The sequence below is a fragment of the Carica papaya genome, chromosome 7 (assembly GCF_054855325.1).
Source record: "Carica papaya isolate Zhongbai chromosome 7, ASM5485532v1, whole genome shotgun sequence".
NCBI lineage: Eukaryota > Viridiplantae > Streptophyta > Magnoliopsida > Brassicales > Caricaceae > Carica > Carica papaya.
In genome coordinates, this window is record NC_142315.1 from 8,308,570 (window position 1) to 8,333,929 (window position 25,360).

A 25,360-nucleotide genomic window follows, 5' to 3' on the forward strand; every position below is an offset into this window, starting at 1 on the left:
AGTGTGAGTCACTATTCAAAGTAACACATATAATTCTTATAGATATAATTATTTTCACATGGTATACCGAGGCTTGAACCACCTTAATCATTTTGATTAAACTTGGAGCAAGGATTTGCTTCATTCCTATAAATACAATCATCTCATTCCACTCTCTACATACCACATGTAAATAGTTCATCATTCATGTCCAACTAAGGCATCTAATTAAATTTATTTCATAACTCCCTTACTATGTGGTAATAAGAGCTCAAATATTAGCTCTCTTGTAGCTCACCTCATATATATATATATATATATATATTGCGGATTTAATGATTGCAGCTACACCATATACCTTAGTAAATCATCATAAACTATGCCTTCATGCTAATGGAATGTTAAATTAAACCATCAATTAACATACATGAAAAATATGAGATTATATCTTGTTTTATAATAGACACATTTGTTGTGCTTTGTAAGGATATGTACATTCCTTTAAGAGATTTGTAACACCCTACACACGATGCGTCTCCACACACAGTATGAGACGCAATTCTTGCTCGTACTATTTTTATACAACAGGCCCATAAAATATACATATACACATATCAAAATTTATCATACAACCTAACATCTCATGTAATATATAAAATAATTATATATACAGAATATGATGTCAAAATTTAGAGTTTAATTAAACAAAATAAAAATTTATTGAATATGCACAACACATACATAAACAGTAACCTTTTTACAGGTCTTACTCGTCTAGCAGCAGTTCTGACTCTTCTTTCTCATCTGAAAAATATCAAGGTAAAATTTAATGAGTTTCACCAACTCAATAAGTATTTATGTTCTTTCAATCTAGATAAGATTTAATACAAAACACACAATATGAGACAAATGTAATATGGATGTTTCAATGCAAAAATCATTTATTATTTTTACCATTTCATATGTTTCTGATCGAATTTTTAAATTTTCTCGAATATCCAATACAATTCTCTAATGTATATCAACATACTCTCGAAAGACCATAAATACACTCAAATATCAATCACAACCTCAAAACATAACTGTATACATATGAAAGATCACATATACATTCAAAATATCATTTTTAAGATTTCATCGTGTGATGTCGTTTATGTCGTTCTCGAGAAGAGGTGAAATGGATCCTCCTATTGCATAGATAACATACACAAACAAATCTCACAATAGTCACAACAGATATGTTTGTTAGGTGACCTACACTCACAAACACTTATCTACATTTGAATTAGATTTTAAACTCTATCCATGTGCAGGTTCATCATACCTGCTGAACTTCAGCCCCACACACACACTCTCCTTCTCAATTTAGACTAAATGAAAAAGGTATTCAGGGTCTGTACTTTAATTATTTGCATAATCTCGCTTTTGATTTCTTATTTATTTTATTCTCATTCTACTTCATCTAAAATTTTAGTTAACTGACCGTTTCACAACCATAATTATTGTTTTTCCTTTTTTTTTTTATTTCTTCATATTATTTTATTTTTTTCGATTTTTTACTTAATTATGAATTTTTCTAAATTTTAAATTCATTTATCGTCACAGTCCAAATATTCATTAGTTTTTGGGTTTGTTTTCTGGTTTCGTCTTCTCATAATTTTCAATAGCTTAGGTTCACTGGTTATACATTCATGTTATGTTCTTCATCGAAAATCGAGTTAGTATTCGTTCAAAATTTAAAATATATGAAATTAATAAAAATACATGTAAAATTTTAAAAATTTTAATATAGGTTCAAAGTCAGAAATACTTACACTCCTACATAACAATCTTCCCAGATCTGCCTGAACGTCCTAATTCTATGTACACGCACAACACAAATTAATTAATATAATTTAAATGCTAAATAAAAACTAATTAACCGAAATTACAAGTTTCAATGACAACCCGACGAAATACCCGAAAATATCAGGATTTGTACCTGAGAAAGATCTTTCGGTTTCCCTTTTAGTGATTCAAATTTTCGTACCCGAGAAAGACTTTTCAAATTCTCGAACGGTGAATTGGATTCTTGAATGGGTGAATCTGGTCTTTATTCCCGAGGAAGGCCCCTCGGCTTCCACTGATGGGCCGATTTCCCACTCCCGAGGAAGGCTCCTCGGTTCTCGCACAGGTGGGTGACCCAACCGAGCTCGCACGACCAGTCCGACACCAACCACTGCTCCCCCGTTGCTCAACAACACCAAAAATACAAAAAAAAAAGCTTTACCTTTTTTGCGTGGGGCAATTCGGTCTCGGTTTAGCTCTCGATGATTTTTTCTTAGCCACCCTGTGGCTCTCTTGCTTGCTTGCGATTGGAATGATGATTTTCATGCCTAAAAAATTGGTTAGTGTAAAATACAAAGAGATTGAAAGGAAAATAGGGAGAGAAAAGGCAAAAAACAAACCCTTCTTACCTTGCTCGCGTCAGTCTCCACCGTTGCACGACGCCTCAGGTCGTTTTCTCTTCCTCTTTTTTCCTTTCGACTTGGCTCCCGTCACTCTCTTGCCTCCACCTCTCTATTCTGCCCTTTTCTTCCCTTGCGATGGTCATTCTCGGCTCTCCATTTCCTCTTCTGCTCGACCACTCTTTTTTTCTCCTTCCTATTCTCATTCTCCAGCCTCCCTCTTCCTTTCCTCTCATTCTTTCTTCCTCTCGGCTTCCCCCGTGTGACAACCTCCTCTCTTCCCTTTCACCCGATCGGCTCACCTCTTTCTCTCCTCATCTCTCTTTTTTGGCTACTCACCCAAATGAAGAAAAATCCTAAACTTTTTCTTTTTATACCTGTCATCCCCAACCGTTGGATCTCGCTAGTTCGATCTGGGTCGTTCGTTCTCCACTAAATCTCAGTCATTTGATCTTTTCAGACGGTTCGACCAAAACCATCAATTCCTTGATTTCTTTTTGCCCCCTTCCACTTTCACTTCCATTTATATATGTTTTTACCTTTTTTTTTATTTGTTTTCATTTAATTCCCTCAATTTAAATAAACTACCTAAAATTCTTAAAACTCTTTTATTTAAATCCAAATTTCAATTTTTATTTATTTTTCATATTTTTTATTTATTTATTTAGGAATGGATGTTACAAGATTAACCACTAATTTTTCACATACTCCATATATATGATTAGTAGATCAATATTCATATCCTTTTAAGTCATTACTTTGAATTGGTCAATTTCAATTCTTCTTCTTTAGAAACTGAAATTGAATTAAGTTTTTGGGTATTAGTCGATATAATGTGTTAAGTTTTCTCAATTAGCATAATAGAAATAAACTTACAAATGAACTCCATTGATGTGAAAACTTATAATTAATGATTGTCTTGAAAGTTTACAACTCAATATGTCCATGTCTTGTGGCATACGACCAAAAACTTATAATTCTTGAAAGTACTAAGGGAGACTTTGTGCCAATCCAACACTTTTTTTGGTATTTTTTTTTTTTAAAAAATATATTTAAGAAAGAGCAGTTCTTTAATTTTTGAAAATGATTGGTGAAGTCTTTTAAAATTTTACTTTCCCGCTAGTACATAGTGGGCTCTAGAGATTTTGAAAAGTGAAGTGGACCCAAATGGAATTCTTTTGTTCTGTTTGAATCTGTAGTTATAATAGGGCTATACACTATATTCCAGTGTCTGCTTTCAACAAATATAATCAATCATAAATGAACAAGTCCTACAGTGAAAAAAAAAAAAAAATTAAAAGTTTTTTCAGATATGATGATATTTTCAGGTCAATTTTCATATAATAAAATCAAATATGTTCTCGATTTAGTTAAATATAAACTACATATACTCGTATCGGTGCGGATTATTCATGCTAAAACTAAGGAATTCATGAGAAAAATTATCATAAACTCAATTAAAATTATTGAGTATGAGAACTTGAAAACAGAAAAGCAAAGTAAAAAACTCTGGATGAGAAACCCGTCAATCATGAGATTTCTTCCCTCATATAGTGATTATACAATTTTCAATTAGTCCTCGGTGTTAACAGAGACGACCTTTGTTTCTAATTGAATTAAGAACAAAAATTAATTAAGGTGCAGCAAATGACCCACACGGTACATATATATATATATATATGTATATTCAAAGACAAAAAATAATAAGAGAATTTGAATTGAAGGGGGGGTCAGGTGCAAAGTTTGGAGCTTTGAAATAAAAGAGCAAAAAACCCTACCAAGTATCCACAACTAATTTTGTGCATGCTATCCTCTTAACCAAAAAGGTATAATGAGCTAAAAAAAAGTTCCAACTATCTTTTGCATTTCACAATTTTTAAAGAGGCTCCTGTGGTCCCATTACAGAAATTCTTAAACCATGATCCCAATCTTTATTTAATTTCATGAATTTCACATGAAGAAGGTGGAGGGCCATGTTCAATGTCATGTTTGTCAAAATTAGACCTAACAATCAATATTTACTCAGAAAAAAAAAAAAAAAGAAAATACAATTATCTAAAACAAATAATTTACCTCCAAAGTTTGAATTCTGTTTGGCATTAATTGATTGGTGGAACACACAGTAGGCGACATCCATGAGAGAGGAATTTTCATTCTTGTAAGCATGTAGGCTCCTATTTTGGCCGAAGATAAAAATATTATATGTTAATTTTGAAGCATATGTTTGATTGGAAGAAATTTGAATTTGGGTGTAAGTGGGATAATGAGCTAAACCCCTTATTTTTATTGGTCAAAAACTTATAACCTAACCCTTAAAAGTTCTTTAATTACTAGCTAAATGATTTATTTTTTAAAATTATCTAGAAGAATCAAAGTGGTGACTCTTTTATAAAGGTGACATAAATTTTGTTATCCATCAAAAATTAAAAAAGTCTTCGAGTAGCTGCATTTGTAATTGGATAAAGGAGTTGAATTATTAGTAAGGGAATAAAACTAGGAATTAACTTACCGATTAGAAGGCAACTACAAATGTTATATTAAAATCACTTTAAGCAAGAACTTTGGCAGATTATTAAGAGTGATTCTTTTTTTTTAAGTCATCAAGAAATTCTTCAAAAAGATGGCAAGCTACTAATACTAAAAGGAGATTAATGCATTTTCATGTCTTACTTTAGCAAAGGCAAAGATAAAAACTGTATTTAATTTTACACCGTCTCCACGGTAGCTACCTGTATCCATAATATTTTTATTACACTCTTATCAAATTAATGAAGAATTATACTATATTATAATATAATCTCCAAAAATCAATTTTTGTATTGGGTGGAAAATGAATATTTGATTGCTAAGGTGGTAGTTTATGCTATAATTAACGCCAAAATCATGTTTGGGTAAAGACATTGATCTGCCTTCGTATCTCCTACGTGTCTATTTTAGCACTTGCGGTTAAAATAGATACTCAACCTTTTTAACTAAACAGGGGATTGAAATAAAGAGATCCTATTTGCTCTTCTCTTTTTCACATGATACTGAATGTTCTTTTTCTTGTGCCAACCATTGGCATTAAGAAAGATTTTTCTAAAGGTTTATCTTTTCATATCAAGGGATTTTTTGTATCCCAAATATCTGAATATTTTGCATGCTTATAAATTTTTTTCATCCAATCTTATAAAACATATCAAATGTCAAAGATTTGGAACCTTTTAAGATAGCCTCTAAATTGAAAATTAACTTACTTAAAACTGTCAATTTGGCATGATGGAATGTTATCCATACGTCGACTTTTATACTTTCATACTTTAATATAAAAGAACAATCATTCATTCTTAAAACAAGCATTTGAAAGAGTCAGATAAAAAAGGAGGAAAAGATCTCCATTCTTGGTCTCCTATAGCTAGATCCTCCGGAACCAAAAGAATCTTTCGTTATGATGAAATTCCAACCCGGCACATTTTGAAAATTTGAAAATATTTACTTTTTGGATAGCACAGTACGATGAAAGTTATAAATTATGTTAGGAAGGGGATGGCGGAGAAGAGGGGGAGGGAAAGGGAGTTATTGTCTATCGTTAGCTTTTATGGTAGAATCAATCGGGAGACATGATAGGCAGTGGTTTATCCTGTCGAGGATGTCAGTGGTTCGAATCCGCTTATCTCAAAAGAGGTTCTTCCTTGCACTTATTTGAGTTTCTCATTATGTGCAAATCCAATATAAGATATGATAGTTGGTTATGTTATAAATAAATTTATAAACAAATTAGCTCTCGAAAAGGTAAATATAGTTAAATAAAGTGGAGGAATTACTTTGACTAAATTAACAATTGATAATTCTTTTATCTTTAAGATACCTAGTTAATAAGAGTAAAAACTATAAATTAAGAAAATTTTAAGGCTACTTTCACTAAATTATTTTATAAATCAACTTTTATATTGTGGATATAGTCATCATTATGCATTTTAAGGTAATTTATAACCACACTTTCAACAGTCCACGAAAGTGTAGGACTCTAAGCCTTAGAATACGGGATAATAAAAATCATAATGATAAGCTCCTAAGGCAAATAAAAATCATAACTAAATACTTGACTTGCCTTAAATTGAGTCTTCTCAAGAAAATTAAGGTTAAGAATATATAATATATAGAAAGATTCTACTATAAAGTTAAGTTGAGCTCTAACTTGATCGGTGTAAAGGTCCGAACCCTTAAGGAAAAAAATATATATTCTAATAGTGGAAGCAGATAATAATTTAGGATTTATATTACTTACACAGTAGATTCGATGCCCAATAAAGTTGCGGAATGTCTTTTTTAAAGAAGTTAAAATAACGAAAACAGAAATGAAACTAAAATCCTATGGGGTTAACCTCTACTGAAAACTTTGATGGAGTTCGTGAGGTAACCTTTACTCGCAACCCTCCTACTATTCAGGATCTAGATTTTCGTCTTATTGATTTGAAATGGTTAAATAGGAGAATAAACTACATTACCTCATTAAGAATATCACACTAATCACTGATACTGAAAACTGAATGTTGGCAAAAATTATAAAACAACTAATGGAGTTATTAATTTAGATAAATTCATTCAACATCAAATCGTTTATTCCAAACTTATCCTTATAAATTTCCAAAATCGACCTATGAAGATAATAATTCAAAAACTATTGTGATTTTACATCCAAATGAACAAAATAGCAACTTATATTTTTTACTTATTTACCAGTGCCTCTAGGGGTTCATAGGGGTCCCCCCTACGCGTGAATCCAATATCCAAGTTATTAAGTAATCGACCGTCCCCATACCTCGTTCGGTAATGGGCGCCAAAACATACCACCGCCTCAATACCCCGTCCGGTATAAGGAAGAATTATACCTCACAACCCATTCTGGAATGGGACTTCTCATTCCTGTTCGGCTAAGGTAATGCCCACGGTAGGATTTTTTCTATGCACCGGGTCTGTACACTATTCCCCAAAGTATCCGATAAACCTTTTATACATATATTCCACGTCATCAACCAGTCTCAATTATATACTAACACCTCATATTCACAAATCAACATTAAGTTATGCAAATAAACGATACATAAATCAAGAAATCATTATTAGAACATTTATTAGGAACAAAACAACAGATGAGGGCAATACAGTTAAGTAAACTAAATAATCAGGAAAGCAATCTAAAACTAGTAATTCAAAACACACAATATAACAGTAAACACATTAGGCAGTATAGGAAAAAATAAACAATAAACTAGGACAAATACGCACTGACCGGTTCCGTCTCCACTAGTGACCTGTAATTAATTTTTGGATGTTTTAATTTTCATAAAACACCGTGTTATTGATTATTAGGCTTCAATTTACCATAAATAGGAAAAAGAGTGAGGGATTCTTACCTCAGATCGGTATCCGAAACAACATACTTTTCACTGCACCTCCTCACGGTTCCCGGGTTTCTTAAATTTTTTATACGAAAATTAAAATACTCGTCACATATTTAAAAATATCTCAAAATGCTAAAATAAACGTTTTAAAATTTTTCCGACCAATTTTAGGGTTCTGGCACAGCATTGCCGCTCTCGCACCGACTCTATTGTCCATGACGGTGGTTCACCTTGATTTGACCTTTTTGCGATTTATGCCGATTTTGGTCGGCTTTACATGTAAATATGTAAAAAACCAAGTTAGGAAGCCTTGGTTGACCGAAAATGGCAAAAAAATCGAAACCTTACCAGTGAAAGGTCTCTTGGTGTAGCGATTCCACCGTTCCTCCTTCACGATGGAGGTTTTTCTTCGACTAACCTACACCAGAAAAAGACGGAAAATATAATGGTAAAAAAATCACACGAAACGGATAACAAGAAGAGGGTCATCCGAGAGGGTTTTGAATTTTGATCGCGGCGGCTCTGTTGAGCTTCGCTCGTGATTTTCGGCTCGTCCGTTAGCCTTTTGATTCTGATATAAGCATAGAGAGATTTGACATTGAATTCCAAGAGGGAAGAAATTTTTTTTACCTTTCTCGGCATCGGCGATGGCTCCGATGCGGCGGCAACAGCGTCCCTTCAGTAGCTGATCTTCCCTCCGGCCGCCCTCCTTCTTCTTCTTTTTCTGTTGAGTGTCGGTTAGGGTTTTAGGACCGACTGAAGAGAGGTTTAAATACCTATTTTCTCTCTAATCCTGGTCGTTCATTCACGTTGACGTGGAGCGAGGAGAGTCGTCCGATTGTTGCCTGTTTATGCATATTGCATGAGTGAATATAGGCCGTCTATCGCGATCAATCTCATCCGTCCGATCGCATCTGAAGAGAGAATGCATATGAACCGTTCGTGCACGCGAGATGCAATTTAGGTCATTGGATCGTCCAGGCACGCGGATCACCCGTGTGGAGCTGATGTCAGCGTGTCTACCATGCAGCGGGTTCTGACTCGTCGTGGCTGCTGACGAAACCGTCCCACGTGGTCAAATTTTCCCTCTTTACGATTTTACCTTCTGTTTTCAATTTTTTTTTGAAAATATTTATCTTATTCACAATTTCACATATTTTTTTTAGAATTATTTTTAATTTCATATCTAATTCTATTTTTCTCAAAAAATTCTACAAAATCAAATTAAAATAACAATTTAATTATTTATATATATTTTTTATAAATTGAAAAAAATTATCCCATACCAAATTTTTGAACCCAGATGTTACAATTGGTCTTCCAAAATGTGAATGAGAGTTTTATTAGTAAAAGTTTTAAATAAAATAAAAATATTCCAAATGGCCTTCACATTTGTCATAATTTTATAAAGGTTGATTTATCAACATTGAATGAGTGTTCGATGGTCGGTTATGGGTCAGTGTGCTTTTCCATTACAAAAGTAGATTGGTTGTCCATCTTAGAATTTTTTTAGTGTTTAACAGGCATATGACCCAAGAGGTCCTATACCTCTCTATATAGGTTGATAGATATAACAATGACATCAGGATGGGTTTCAAAGCTTTAATAAGTACTGTTCCCACTCTTTGTTAGGACTAGATTATCATTCTCATTTCTAACTCGTAAAAGTACCCACATGGTCTTTTATTTTTATTTTACTACTTTTAGTATAAATCAATTTTGAGTTTTAATTACAATAAAACTTATCATTCCAAAAAAAAAAAAGATCAAATATGTTGAATACAAATGAAAACATAAGTATTCAAATTATTTAAACAATATGAATATTATATATTACAATATCAAGAATATATTTATTTATTTTCATCGGAACATAATGAGGCATAGTAGAACTTAGGATGAGAACCCATTTTCTATGTCCTCATCCTCAGACTTAAATGAGACCACTCCTTGTTGCTGATTTAAACTAGATGGGGAATTAGTCACAACCCCTATAATTTGGGATCAAATAACCGCATTGATCTTGTCCCCAGCAAAAATTCCTAGGTAGATCCTTGTAAAATTCGGGTGAAATTATCACCCGTAGTCAAGTTACAGAATCTGTGAGTGACAGACAATCAAGATAACTTAAGACTGTGTCAATCAAATAAAGGTTGCACTTACAGAAAATATCTAGCTGGTCAAATTTTGAATGGGGTTTTGTTGGGTTTTTTAATGCTAGTCAATTTCAAGGAGACAATTCATTTAAGGATTCTCATAGAGGCTTCTAGTCCTACATTTAGTAAAATTCAATGACTAAATCTGCTAATGATTATTTAGGAATAGCGATGACCATTTATTAAATGTTGATTGTCATTATCAAGTATCAAACAATATTTGACAAATAACAAATAACAATTAACAATCATGTTTAGCATATGCAATAAAAAAAATAACAATTAAAGATGATAACAAGTAATAGTCAAAGATAATAACAAAATATGGGTAAATGTGATGACAAATGATAGTCAAAGTTAATGATCATTAATAATTAAATACATCGATGGAAAGGTAAATTTGCATGTAACAACTATAAAACTATAAATTGCAGCATGCAAAATATTTCCCTTCTAAAATATATATTTTTTGCACCTTAATTACTATGTAAATTAGGATTAACACCCATAAGCGTTGTTTTGCGCAATAGATATACACTTACATGGTATGACTCGCCCTACTTTAGAGAAAATAGTAAAACTGATGAGAATCATTTGTGAGTTTACCAACAATAATAATAATAATAATTAGAAAAAAAAAAATCACTGGCAACTGTACACTTCGAGCACTGAGCGTCTTAACTTCTTTTTTTGCTAATTGACTTCCCACCAACAAGCACTTCTTGGTGAGGGGAAAAAATTGAAGTGCAATTTAGAGGTGAACTTCATGGTTTTAAGTGAAATAATCTTTTTGTAGGGTGAATTTACCAATGTTTAATCGACTGTAAGGGTGCACAGATGAGGTGAAATACAACAAAGTATTCTCATCCAATTCAATTTCACATACAATTCTAAAATGTTTGAGAGTTGAGAGGAGTGTTATGTATAAAAATTGAAGGTAATATAATAACACTGAATGAATATCATATAGTTGGTTGGGAATATTACATACATATATGATGGCAGGTGTATAGTCATTTCTTCTTCCACTGGGGAATCCTCTGAACCACAACCTACAAAGTGCATATTTACAATTACTTACTAATTCATTGAATATTGCCTGCAGAGTTGGAATATTGAAAGAAGAAATGTACCTTGCCAGAGTTGTGTTTGTTTCCGACTATAGTTTGGCAAGCAAGCCTCCAGGATTCTGGTTTCTATGCACATTGAATTACCCAGTTTTGACTATGTTATATTGTTATTTACTCTCTTCATAAAACTTCTATATAAAATTTCATATATATTCTACCTCATCTTCTTACCTTTTTAAGATACCGTGCCTCTGTATTTGTTCTTTCATTTAAAACATCTTTGCCTTCAAGAATCTGCACAGCAAGTTTATATTCTAAATTCACATACGTACATATAAATATGTACACGTGTATACAGGATAAGAACCACAACAAGTGAAGAGAAGTATTTACTTCCACAATGCAAGTTCCACAGCTCCCTCCTCCTCCACAGTTCATTACTTTGCCCTAACCATGGTTTTGGATAAAATTAATGAAATCAGAGAAGAAGTAAGCTAAATCCATCTTGTTCGAGGAAACGAAAGGAAGAAATTACATAGGTGGCATAGAGTTCGATTTTATTATCCAACATTATGTTCCTCAGTAGCTTCTCTCCACTCACGGCCTTCGCTCTCTCCACTCTATACGATCCATCACTTTCCGGCTTCGGCTGCCACAATCGCCGAATTTTGTTTTTATTTTACACAAAAATTGATTCAGGTTCGAGCAAGAAAAAACATAAGATAACATGCAATCAGAGAATAAAACGTACTCCGATGAACTCCAGCTCGATTTCGGGAGTGGCCGTGGTGGTTGCTTCTTCAGATGGCTCCGATGAATTGGCTCTGCATTTCACGGCTCTCCTGAGAAGCAGTTTTGTGGAGACCTGATGCTTTCGAGGCTTGAACCAGGATTCAAGGGGCTGAGATGATGTTCTGCTCAATTTCAAGTTTAGAGCAGCCATCTTCTCGTTCTTCTTGTTTTCTTCTTCTTCTAGTTTTTTTTTTTTTTCATTTTCAACAGTTCGATTGCTCTGCAACGACTCCTAACGAGGGTAGGATGGTAATCTCAGTGTTCGTGGTTTCTGTGGCCATCAACCTCGCTTCCCGAATTCTCTCGCGGATGACCCATATATATTTACTATAATATATGAAAATTAAAAATTTAAATTTAAATTAGATTTCACATGATCTAATGATTTACAAAAAATTAACTACACAAAATAATAAATATAATAGTGTTTACTTATTAATTATTGTGTACTTCAAATTATTATTTAGAACATATATATGAAAACAATTAATAGGCGGAAATTAAAGAAAAATATTCAAAATAAAGTATCATAAGTTGCTTAATAGCATAATACAATCTATTCAATTAAAAAATTAATAGTTTTTTTTTAATTCACAATTTAATTTTTTTTTTTGTATAATTTAACTAAACTCGAACAAATTATATATTTTTTAACTCATTTATATTTATTAGAACAAAAGTGTGCCCAATATATTCGAGAATGAAGTGGCACTCAAAATACACAATTAGACACTGATAATAGGTAGTTGGCACTATAATATAGTTTTTTGAAGTGTAATGTGGACAACATCATTTTCAACACAAATGGCACAACTGATTTCGATGCGACCATCAAATTCTCATAAAAAAATTTACTAGTTGTCTTATACGTAAAATTTTAAAGTTGCAAGTCTCCTTATCTTATATAACTCCTACACTGTCGAAATACCCTAAATTATCTACTCTCCCGTAGTTCTAGGGCATGTGTCATTGAAGTTAATGCATTAAAAATGCATAGAGTGTTGATGATAGAAGAAGATAACTGTTCATAATATGAATTTTTAATTGAGATTACAAAATTAATTTTGAACTCTAACCAGACATAAAAGTGGTGTAGTTCAAAAAAATCATATAACCAAGTCGCCTACTATACTAAGGAGACTAGTTTATTTTCGAATTTTCATGTATGTGAGTCTCTCCCCACATATATTTTTATAAGGTTCTCCTCTTGACTTTTTTTCAGAAAAAAAAAAAAGAAAAAGAAAACTAGAATGAGACTAGTAGATTTGAAAAGAATATTTCAAATTCACACCTATCTAATTTAGGTGGTGTATTTATTTCTTCCTAATTGACTTGGTCCAACATTTTGTTTGATTATTAACCACATTTTCTACCATCTCTTTCTCATCCAAATACAATGCAAAAATCTAATCCTCAAAATTAAGAGTTGTTTGATTAATCCATTTAACTACATAATTGTTACTTATATAATTATTAAATAATATATATATATATATAAAAGTAAATGTCAATAATTATTTATAAAAAAAAATTATACCTATAAATTTATCTTTCCTTTCTCCATTTAAACAAACCCTCCTATACCAAACCTCTAACTTAAACTGAGTAAAAAAGCTCAAGTTGGAAAAGGAGTGGTTCAACATATGCAATAACAATAACATATTTATTTTATAATTTAATATTTTAACATTTTTTTATAACAAATTATCAATAACAAATCTATTTAAATCCATTTATATATTATATTGTAATTGTTTAAAATTTTGAAATAAAATATTATAAATATTTTTATCCTATTTCTCAAAAAAATAATATATTTATTTTTATTAATGAACAGCATATTTAAAAGTAGTTGAATGGTAGTTTGTTCGCAACGCGGATCCAGTCTGGGCCCCACCACTAAATCCGCGCACACCCCACGGTTTTTATCAGGAAGCTCTCGCTCTGAAACGCCCAAAGCTTTACACCTTATCCATTTCGGTTTCCTGTATAATTTATTTATATATATGTGTGTGTGTGTGTGTATCCCTTAATTCCACACTCAAATTCACTCACCTTTTAATCAAATCACTAAATTCACATTTCTCTTTCTGTTTGTTTCTCGAGAAAATGTACAGCGATTCCATCTCTTCCTCTTCTTCTCCCAGATCCAGGCGTCGATTCAGATCGACGATATGCGGCGGCTTCTGTTCCAACTCCACAGATGTTGCGGTCGTCGAGACGGAGAGAATGAGGACTTCGCACAGGTCTCCGTACACTTGGCTGAAATCCACGGCGCATGAGCTGGAGGTTAAGGAAAAATGTCTAGGTCTCATTGCAAGGATCGGCGCGAAAAGCGGAAGGAAGCATCATTCCGCCGATTTCAGCTACGATCCGTTCAGTTACGCTCTCAACTTCGAGGACGATCATTTCGATGACGCCGAGTTTCATCCAAGCTTCGCGTCGAGGTTGCCGAGTTCGCCGCTGAGATCTGCGAAGCCCAATTTTGTCCGCGATACGACGGCGGTTCATGTATCCAAGGAGACTGTTCGTGTTTTTTAGGTTTTTAGTATTTCTTAAATCTTTTTTCACTTTTCTGTTGTATATTGAGAGCGTGGGCGATGAAGCTGTCCATAGCCATTTTCGAGCATCCGCAATTCGCCTGAGATGGAGGATTTGGGGAAAGCATATGCGGTTGCCCTTTCTTATCATCTTCAATAATTATGAAGGTGTATATTATGTAGATAATAAATAAAAATTGTTCATCGTGTGGATTATGTCAAAGGGAGTTGGATTGCAGAGCTCGGAGGAATGAGAAGCGGGTAACGGAACCCGGGAAGGGATCCGCGCCTGTGTATGTATGCTATATGTATACATGTATGTATAACAAACAATATATATATATATATATATATAAATATAAAACAGTATCATTTAACCCTAAAAGGATACGTATGTGTGTGTATCATGTGTTGGTCCGGACATATATGTATGTATATTCTATTTTGAAACAATATATTCTTTTTCCTGTTTCAAAGATGAATAAGAGGACCTAGAGGCAGCTGACTATGGTTTCGTCATTTCAAATCATCCGTCTCATTACTTCATTCTTCACCAATTATTCGCACATTTTCAATTCATTACTTCTATCTTTCTTTAGCAAAATTTTATATGCTATTAGAGCGGATAATAAAAACTAAAACTTCTTACAAAAATTCGATCTAAAATTTAGATTTGTCTGATTATAATTATCTTCAATTCCTCTTATCCGAACAGTTACATCATATTAATGAGAACTTAAAAATTTTACTTGTGACACAATTGTTAGACTTCAATAACTATATATTTGCGTGAAATTTATGAAATACATTATAAGAATTAAAAATAAACTATGTTTTATCAACATGAGTTTGAAGGAACCATAAGATCCAAGCAATCCATTCATGGAGCACTGATTATAGTGTTAACAATATTGTTATTGTGTGGATATGAAATGATTATATGTAAACTTTAAGTATAAAACCTTTTATGCCAACAGAAACTATCAATTGTGGAACGAGTTAGAGCAAAGACATGCACATCATAATGGTCTTAGGATCTATTGTAATACCCAAATTAATTTTTGTATAATTTAAATTAGTTTGTAAATATAATTTTTTAATTTTTTAATTTTAATTTAATGTAAAAATGAAGTAAATTTGATGGAGGATGAAATTGAAAATAATTTTAAAAAAAATAGGTGAAATTTTGGATTTTGAAGATATTTTTGAAAGAAAAATCAGAAACTGGGGGGTCAAAATATAATTTAAAGGTCAGCAGTTTCGACGAACCAGAACACGCTGCGTGGCAATGGACGCTGATGCGGTACCACACGGGAGGCCACGCGGGAGATCCGCGTACCCGCGATCGAACAGCCCAGATGCATTCCCTCCCCAAACGCGATTGGACAGTCAGATTTAAACACAATCAACGGTCCAGATCTATTTCTTATTTAAACGCGATCGGATGGTCCAGATTAGATCATGATGAATGGTTCAGATTCACTCCTTATTTAATCACAATCGGACGATCAAGATCAAACACGATGGACAGCTCAGATTAAATAGAGACGAATATAAATAACCCATTTTACACCAAATCCTAACCCTAACTGCTAGACCTCCCCCCCCCCCCCACCCCCCGGAGAAGAAGACACAGTCAGTGGGAAGGATGCCGACGCCACCCACCGCTGTGCCGGAGCCACTTCTGACTGCCAAAAAAGGTAAAAAAATTTCTCTTTACTTGGAATTCAATTTTAAATAATCCCATGGCCAAATCAGAGCAAAAGGACCGACAGATTGGCCAAAAATCGCAGGCAAAACCCAGCGGCGCCACTGCGAAAAATTACAAAAATTGCCTCCAATGAAGCCCTTTCTGATTCCCGTTCTGCAAAATTTTTTCACCGTTGTAATCACCGTTTCCTTCTCTACAGGTTGACTGAAGCAAAATACCCAATTGTAAAGTGAGATGGCGGAGCTGTCACACCGGAGAGCCCCGCTGCTGGTGAGTTTCGATTTTTTTGGGCCAACTGAGACCCCTTACTGTATTTTATTATAGGAATTGAAGAAAAACTGGTTGAAAATAGCTAACCCGAGGCGGACTACCGCCGGAACACAATGGAGCCGCCATGTCGGAATTTTAGAATTGGCCAAAAAGAGGTCCTGGCACTGATTTTGGGGTTTTTGGGATATCTGTAGATAATTGTTGAGCATTTTAATCCCCGAAGAAAAATTCAGGAAACCCGGGGGCCGCTAGTAGGCGCAATCAATAAGTTTAACTTTTCGGACATCAATTTGAGTAAGAATCTCTCACTTTATTCTCTATTATTTATAGATAATTATTGTACGTTTTAATCCCCAAAGAAAAATTCAGAGAACCCGGAGGCCGCCAGTAGGCACAATCAATAAGTTTAGCTTTTCGGGCATCAAGTTGAGTAAGAATCTCTCACCTTATCCTCTGTTATAGAATTGAAGTCAAATTAACAATAATACGGTGTTTTGTACAATTTAGAAAATATCCATAATTAATTACAGATTACTAATGGAGCCAGAATTGAAAATTATCTACTGTTGTTTTTGTTGATTATTTTTACGGTTTGAATGCATGATAATATCTTATTGATCGATTTTATAGCTTTGAATGCATGTATTATTTGTTTTATATGTTTACGGTTGAAATGAAAAAAAATAGAGATTAAAGAAAAATAAAAAATTGTGTAATTAAGTAAATGAATGAAACGACAGCCTTACTGGATATACTGGGAGATGGTGGATGGATCGGGTTCATAGAAAATTCTACCGTGAACGTTGCCTCATATCGGATGGGATATCGAGGTTTGTTCGGACGGGGTATGAGGATGACCCCTTAATTGAAAATATTAAATGAAAGGGTTCACGCGTTGTGGAGACATTCATATGAACCTCTATGGATACCAGTAGGCTGATAAAGGATAAAATTATTGTTCAAATCGATTACATATAAAATCATTATCTGTGTTATATTATTGTCTCTATAAGTTGTTTTGTAAATCTCACTACGGTAAGTAGGTGGTAAAAGATCTTGTTTATGATTAGATGAATTTGTTTAATTAAGAGTTCAATTAGTTGTGTTAATTTTCCTACCAATCTTTATTTCTGTGTCAGTGAGTAGCGTGATATTCTTACTGAGTAGTATAATTCATTCCTTATTTAACCATTTCAGAATAAGAGAACCAGAATTCAAAGTCCGATCCACAAGAATGTTACGAATAGGATGCCAATTTTATTTATTTTCCGTTTATTTTTTTAATTTTTTGTATTTCCTTCAAAATGGTAAATTTTCATAACACTATTTGGTATTTTAACTTATTGTGTAAGGAATATAAACTGTAACGGTCCCGAAAATTAAAAGGAATATATAAATTTATTCTAAGTGCAGAAGCGAAATAAAATAGATTATGATTAACATCAATTACACAATAACCAAAACGAATTAAACGTATGAAAGAATAAACTAACTAAAATAAATACTATGAATGAATACTATAAGGAAAACTAATAAACTCTTAGGCTTCTATTCGCTGTCTTCCTGCAGAACGGACTCGGGAATCAAGTCCTCCTGATATAAAATGGTTAAGTAAGGAATGAGCTATACTAGGCCAGTAAAGACATCACACTATTTCACTGTCACAGAAGTAAAGATTGGTAGAAAACAAAAACGACCAATGGAGCATAATTTATAACAAACTCATTTATCAATAATAAAATCCTTTACTGTTCACTTACCTCGGTGAGATTCATGAAAACAATTTATGAAAACAGTTACATCATAACCATCATAAGATCACGCACACTCTGTAACATAACATATATCATGCTTTTGTATTTCAATCATCAGGCAAATAAATTTCATCTTTTATCAGCCTACTAATATCCATGGGGATCCATAGAGGGTCCCCGCTACACATGAACCATTTACATTAATAACTTAATTCCAGGGCCGTCCCCATACCCTATTCGATATGAGCGCCAAAACCATAAACCTCAATACCCCGTCCGATATGAAGGTGAAACGAGCCATCCCCATACCCCGTCCGGTATGAGCGCCAAAACGCATAAAGTCTCCATATCCCGTTCGATATGAGAGATCGCATTCCCAGTAGGGTTTCCTATGGACCCGGTCCGTCCACCATTTCCCAGAATATCTAGTTAGGCTGTCGGCATTATCCATTTATCAATTCACATACCTTTTTTCATTTTTCTTAATCTCAATTATCCAATCAAACATAAACACGTAAACCAGTAATGGACACCGAACAAGACAACACAATATTGGGTTCACAATAATTCAAACTATAATAAATAAAACCGTGATTCATGCATACGAAACCATAGAATAAACACATCAAGTACCATACTGTATTCAAAACTATAAAATAAATCAAATAACATCTGACCGAAAAATACATCAGATTCGGGCTTCATTAGCAATCTTAATTAATTACACATATCTATTAATTCATAAAATACCATTTTATCATTTATTAAACTTTAATGCCGTGATAGGAAATAGAGTGAGAGATCCTTACTTATTTTGGAGTCTGAAATCGGGTTCTCACTGCGCCTACGGCCAGTTCCTAGATTCCCTGAATTTTTTTCCGGAAACTGAAATACACTTTCGGTACCTACACATGTCCCCAAAAAATTCCAAATCAGACCCAAGGCCCTCTCGGCCAATTTTAGAATTTCGGCACGGCGGCTCCGCCGTGCTCCGGCGATGGCGCCGTCGCCCATGGCGGCGATCCGCCTCGGGTTGGCCATTTTCGGTCGAATTTGGCCAAACTTGCATTAGTTCCTATGATAAAACACCCCTAGGGCCTTCGATGGGCAAAAAAATTCCAGAAAACTGAGACTTACCAGCGGCGAAGCTCTCAGGTACGGCGGCTCCTCCGGCACGAGTTGCGATTTGGTATTTTGCTCCGGTTAACCTATAGAGAAAAGGACGGTGGTCACAGTGGTATAAAAATTACATCAAACGGGAATTGGGAAGGGCCTCATCGGAGGCAAAAATTGAGGAAATCCGCGACGGCACCGTTGGACTTCGGCGGTATTTTTTGGCCAATCAGCCGATGGTTTGGCTCCGATTTGGCCACAGGGAGGTTCAACATCGAAAAACGAGCCAAGAGGAGAAATTTTACCTCGTTTGACGGCCAGAAAATCCTCTGGTGAAGTGGTGGGTGGCGGCGGCCGGTTCCTCCGGTGGCTGGGTCGTCTTCTCCGGCGAGGGTTCTGGCAGGTAGGGTTTGAGGTTGAGTGTGGATGCGATTATTTATAACCTTCTCCTTTTAATCTGAGTCGTCCATCATGATTTAATCTGGACCGTCTGATCGCGATTAAATTAGAAATAAATCTGGACCGTCCGTGCGTGATCAAATCTGGGCCGTCCGCACGTGTGAGATATGGGCCATCCGTGCGCGTGGGAACGGATTTGGGCTGTCCGATTGCGTGCACGCGGATCGCCCATGTGTCTCCATCCCGCGTGGCTTCCTGCGTCAGCGTTCCTGCCACGCGGCGTGTCTTGGTTGGCCGAGACTGCTGACCGAGCTTCTGACACGGCTGCTGACGTGATACTATTTTTTTAAATTGCGTTTTGACCCCCGATTTTCGATTTTCTTTTCAAAAATATTCTCATAATCCAAATTCTCACTATTTTTTTTCCAAAATCAATTTCAATTAAATCCAAAAAATAATTTTACCTCATTTTATTATTTTTATTAAATTAAATTAAATTAAAACTTTATAAATTAATTATTAAAATAAAATAAAATAAACAAAATTCTAATAAAAAATAAAATAAAATAAAAATAAAAATAAAATAAAATATTTTTTTTGGGTGTTACATAAACTATAACTAATTATTTCGCTTTCGCATTTAATTTATGATTTATTTCATTTAAAATTTCGAGGCCGTTACATCTATGGGGTGAATAAATTGATAGTCTCGAAATTTAAAGTACTTTTAAATGAGTTACTTAATTAGAGAATCGGTTCAAAACTGTACATGTAAAATCTTAAAATCTGTAATAAAATACTACCAGAGAGACTGGTGATAAAATATTTAATTGAGTTAAATGAATTATATAAAAATATTTAAAAATATATATTATTGATTAAATTATTTTCTATTACGAATAAAGTAGTTGTACAAGATAGAAAAAATTATAGAGAAATATCATTATATAGTTGATGCAGTAGAGTCTTAATATTTAGCATTAGAGGCTCAAACAAAAACATTAAAACCCTTACCTCCAACTAAAAAAGTGTTCCTGCTCACACTAGAAAATGACAAGTCACTCAGGTTGAAAATTATTTTAAAATAAATCAGAATTTAAAAATACATTATTCTATCAAATTGTATTTTGAATAAAAAATTATTACATGTTGCTTATTTTTTACATCATAAAAGCAATAAATACTAAAATTTTAAATTAAATATACTTAGAAGTACATTCCGAGTTTCAAAAAAAATGTAATTTTAATAGTAGTATTTTTAGGTTCAAGTTTGAACGAATGAATAGTTGAATATAAAACTTGACACAGGAAGTAAAAAAGTATGAGCGAGTGTTAGTAGATAAGGTCAAACAAAGACTGCACGGGAAATCAAATTACCAAAATGGACCAACAGAAGCAGCAGTCGTGGAGAATCAGCGTTCAAGTGAGAGCCAAGAACTTGAACATCAAACTGAAAGCAACGAGATTCTCGTCCACTTGGAACTTTTACCATTTCTCCTTCTTGCTTAGGCTTCGCAAGTATTTCTTCAAGCTCAAATCTGAGTCCACAATTTCAATTCCCAGGAAACCCAGAAGGAAATTCAAGTCCAGGCTTCTCAAGGTTCTCCACAGCCTGAAGATTTGTCGCGCTGAGGATCGAGATTTTTCCGCAGAGAAAACCCAACATCCAGAACTTAAATCTATCGGAAGTAGATTCCGAATTTTGAGTAATGAGGTAAGGATCTGCTTGCCCCAGATAGTGCCTAGAAATAGAATGTTTATCTCTTATTCGGATGATAATGGGACTTCAATTTGCGTGGTTTGCAGAAAGTAATATGCGTAGTTTCGTGGGTGATTGGGCTTGTTAAGTTTTTCCTTAAATCAATCTCCGGCTATTCTCCACCTGTGGTTTTCTGCATTGTTGTCTTGCTCAAGAAACATATAACAGGGAGGAGGACGAGCTGGTTCTTCGTGGTGGTCTGTTTGGTTGTTTTTTACTTTGCTACATATTTCAGTTGCATTCTCAGGTAGTTTTCTGGTGAACCCAACATTCATTCCTGCACATTACTTCTTGTTTTCTATGTGTTTCAAGATGGAAATAAAGAAATTATATAATTTAAACTTAACTTGTTTTTTCTTTCCCCAGGATTTTTCAGCGTCTGCAGGGTCTTTGGGAGTCTAATTTGCGGGAAAGAAACTGGGTTACTGGAACTTTCATTCACTGAAGCAAGAAGAAGAAGGGAGTGAGAGCTCATGAGAGCTTAGAACCCCCATTATAAAGTCCAGAGCGGTAAGTGCATATACGATAGATGGAGCAATCGCTTGTTTAACGAGAGAGTACTTGATTTCTAAACTTCAAAATTTTCATAATTCGTCTAGTATGCAGATAAGGAGAAACAAGTAACTCGTCTAAATTAATGTTAGAATATTTCCTTAAAAAAGGAAGGCAGAGAAACTATTCTTACTAAGATGCCAAATGAAGAATAAAAAAATCCAGCATACATGATCAATCTTCTCGCCTGTTGAAATGTAATTCAAAGTTTGAATGAGTCTTTCTCTTATCTGTTAGTTTCCTAAATTTAAACAAGTTTCTTTTACAGTTGCAAATAGGTAGCAGAGTAATGGGATTAGTTGTGGGATTTGATGATTGTTTTTTTAACTATGTTTGTTTTATGTAAGCCTATATATAGAGGCTCTTTTTGCTTGTTTTACACAGACTGGAATCAGAAAAAAAGGTTTACAGGTTCTGCTATATTTGCTTTTCCTGCTCTGTTTTTTTTTTTTTTTTGCTTTTATCTTTTTCCATCAAATCTGGTATCAGAGCGAGGCTCTGGTCCTTTGGGCAATTGAGTAAAAGGTTTTGGGGAGTGTAGGGAAACACAAGAGAAAGTGCAGAGAATGGCAGCAAACGTTTTTTCATCATCCTCACAGCCGCTCAACCGATTTTCACAGGTGAAAGTTATGAGTTTTAAAGTATTAAGATGAAAACTCTTTTCAAGTCTCAGGATCTTTGGGATTTGGTCGAATATGGTTTCGTGGATTTAGAAGACCCAGATGAAGAGGCAGAAGAAAGATTGAAAGAAACCAAAAAGAAGGATGCCAAAGCTTTATTCCTAATTCAATAAGCTGTCCATGAAACAATTTTCTCAAGAATTGCAACAGCAGCAACATCTTTGGAGGCCTGGCAAATTTTGAAGAAGGAGTTCCAAGGCTCCTCGAAGATAATTACGGAAAAAGTTGCAAACATACTGTCGTGAATTTGAAACTCTGTCTATGAAAAATAATGAATCTGTTTAAGCTTATTTGTCTAGAGTTTCTTCTCTAGTTAATCAAATGAAGTCGTATGGTGAAGTGATTTATGAAGAAACGGTTGTTGCAAAAGTATTAAGGAGTCTTACTCCTAAATTTGAACATATTATTGCTACTATTGAGGAAGCCCATGATTTATCAAATTATTCATTTGATGAGCTAATGAGTTCCTTACAAGCTCATGGAGACAGATTGCTCAGATCATATGAAAAGAATGAAGAAAAAGCCTTTCAGGTGAAGGGGGCAATGCATGAAAATGCTGCTGGATGTGATAGTGGCAGTGGCAGTGACAGTGACAGTGGCAGAGGTGGCTTTCATGAAAGAGGCCGAGGAAAAGGTGCAGGCAGAAGCGAATCTAATGAAGAGAGGCAAAGGAAGATCTTTAAATGTTACTACTGTAACAAACCAGGTCATAGAGAGACTTATTGTTGGAAAAAACAAAAAGATGAGAACAAACAAGCAAGTTTTGCAGAGGAACTAGATGAAGAAAGTAAGTTGTTCATGGCTCTTTTTTGTGAGAAAGAGCAGTCTAACAATGTTTGGTTTTTGGACAGGGATTGTTCTAACCATATGTGTGGAACAAAATCATTATTTAAGGAATTTGATGAGTCCGATAAAATAGAGTAAAAAGTCTTTTCCTGTAGGAAAGGCTTGGAGAGCCTCTAATTGCCTTGAGTTAGTGCATGCACAGAGGCTATGAATACAAAATCTCTTAGTGGTAGTCGATATTTTTTGCTGTTTACAGATGATTATAGCCGCATGAATTGGGTTTATTTTTTAGAAAGCAAGTCTGAAGCTTTTGACAGATTTAAGAAGTTTAAAGCACTTGTAGAAAGAAACAAAGGTCTTTTAATAAAGACATTGTGAACAGATAGAGGAGGTGAATTTGTTTCAACTGATTTTAATACTTTTTGTAAGGAAAATGGAATTCGCAAGGAGCTTGTAGCGCCATATACACCACAACAAAACGGCATAGCTGAAAGAAAGAACAGAACAGTAGTGGAGATGGCCAGAAGTATGATGCAAGCAAAAGGTCTTCCTATTTATTTTTGGGCAGAAGCTGTTGCAACAGCGGTGTATATTCTCAATTTGTCTCCTACAAAAGCTGTTCATAATCAAACACCTGTTGAATCTTGGACAGGTAGAAAACCAACGGTAAGCCACTTAAAATTTTTTGGTTGTATAGCTTATGCTTTGGTTAAAATCCATTCTAGAAAATTTGATGAAAAATCTGAAAAGTATATTTTTGTTGGTTACTGCTCACAATCCAAAACAATTAAGGTCTATAACCCCACTAGTGGCAAGATCACCATTAGCAGAGATGTAGTTTTTAATGAAGATGCAAAATGGATTTGGAATGAAGAAAACAAAGAGCAGCATGTTCAAGTGTTAGAAGATAATGTTGCATCATCGCTGAATTCAACACCAACAATTTCTAGCTTCGGCACTCCTGGAAGTAGCAATTCATTTGTCGCTACAAGCAATGAATCATCATCTTCAAGTTCATCAAGTGAAACTCCTATAAGGAAATATAGATCCTTGCAAGAAATTTATAATTCTTGTACTTTTGCTCTGCTTGTATCAAATCCTATTCACTTTGAAGAAGTTGTAAAAAGTAAGGAATGGTATAAAGCTATGGAAGAGGAGCTGTCAGCTATTAAGAAAAATCAAACCTGAGATTTGGTTGACTTACTGAAAAGAAAGAATGCTATTGGCCTCAAATGGGTGTTCAGAACCAAGTATCATGCAGATGGGAGTATCCAAAAACACAAGGCGAGGCTGGTTGTAAAAGGCTATTCTCAACAACAAGGTATCGACTTTTATGAAACCTTCTCTCCTGTTGCACGCTTTGAAATGGTGAGAATTTTTTTAGCTTTAGTTGCTCAATTAAATTGGCCAGTATATCAATTTGATGTTAAATTTGCTTTTTTAAATGGTGATTTGGAAGGAGTGTACGTCTCACAGCCTGAAGGTTTTGTAGCAAATGGCAATGAAGATAAAGTTTACAAGTTAAAAAGGTGCTTTATGGCTTAAAGCAAGCACCACGGGCATGATATTTCAAAATTGATTCTTATTTTTAAGAGAATGGATTTGAAAGAAGTGAAAATGAGTATACGCTTTATTTAAAGAAAAATGGTAAAGATGAATTTCTGGTAATATGTCTCTATGTTGATGATATGATTTATATGGGTTTTAGTAAGTTTATAATTACTGAGTTTAAGGCTTGCATGATGAAAAAATTTGAAATGACAAGACTTAGGTTTGTTACATTATTTTCTTGGTATTGAAGTAATGCAAGTTGTGGATGGGATCTTTATTTCATAAAGAAGATATGCAATGGATCTTTTGAAGAAGTTCAATATGCTGAACAGTAAAAAAAAAGTCACACCCATGAATATAAATGAAAAATTAAGTCAAGATGATGGTGCTGGAAGTGTGAATGCAACATATTTCAGG

At 34.1% G+C, this 25,360-nt stretch overlaps 2 protein-coding genes across 15 annotated transcripts; one reads left to right on the forward strand and one right to left on the reverse strand.

The window, feature by feature from the left end:
• Positions 1-758: 758 nt before the first annotated feature.
• LOC110811360 (2Fe-2S ferredoxin-like superfamily protein) lies at positions 759-12,127 on the reverse strand. Of its 14 annotated transcripts, XR_015813096.1 has the most exons (8): positions 11,788-12,126; positions 11,572-11,685; positions 11,430-11,483; positions 11,268-11,330; positions 11,100-11,190; positions 10,958-11,018; positions 8,441-8,860; positions 7,486-8,228 (listed from the first exon to the last, which is right to left on the reverse strand). XR_015813096.1 is itself a non-coding variant. In XM_088207013.1 (7 exons), exons 1-7 carry the CDS (start codon positions 11,977-11,979, stop codon positions 780-782), a joined length of 579 nt encoding a protein of 192 aa, XP_088063139.1. In that variant the 5' UTR covers positions 11,980-12,125; the 3' UTR covers positions 759-779. The 14 variants fall into 14 exon arrangements, 13 of the variants coding, with proteins under 13 accessions (XP_088063139.1, XP_088063132.1, XP_088063135.1 ...); XM_088207013.1 differs by lacking the exons at positions 7,486-8,228; positions 8,441-8,860 and adding an exon at positions 759-783 and having other exon boundaries at positions 11,788-12,125; XM_088207006.1 differs by lacking the exons at positions 7,486-8,228; positions 8,441-8,860 and adding an exon at positions 4,331-4,600 and having other exon boundaries at positions 11,788-12,127.
• A 1,810-nt stretch (positions 12,128-13,937) lies between these two features.
• Positions 13,938-14,369, forward strand: LOC110811340 (uncharacterized). Its single transcript, XM_022037815.2, has one exon. The coding sequence runs from the start codon at positions 13,938-13,940 to the stop codon at positions 14,367-14,369; it is 432 nt and encodes a 143-aa protein (XP_021893507.2).
• Positions 14,370-25,360: the final 10,991 nt, after the last annotated feature.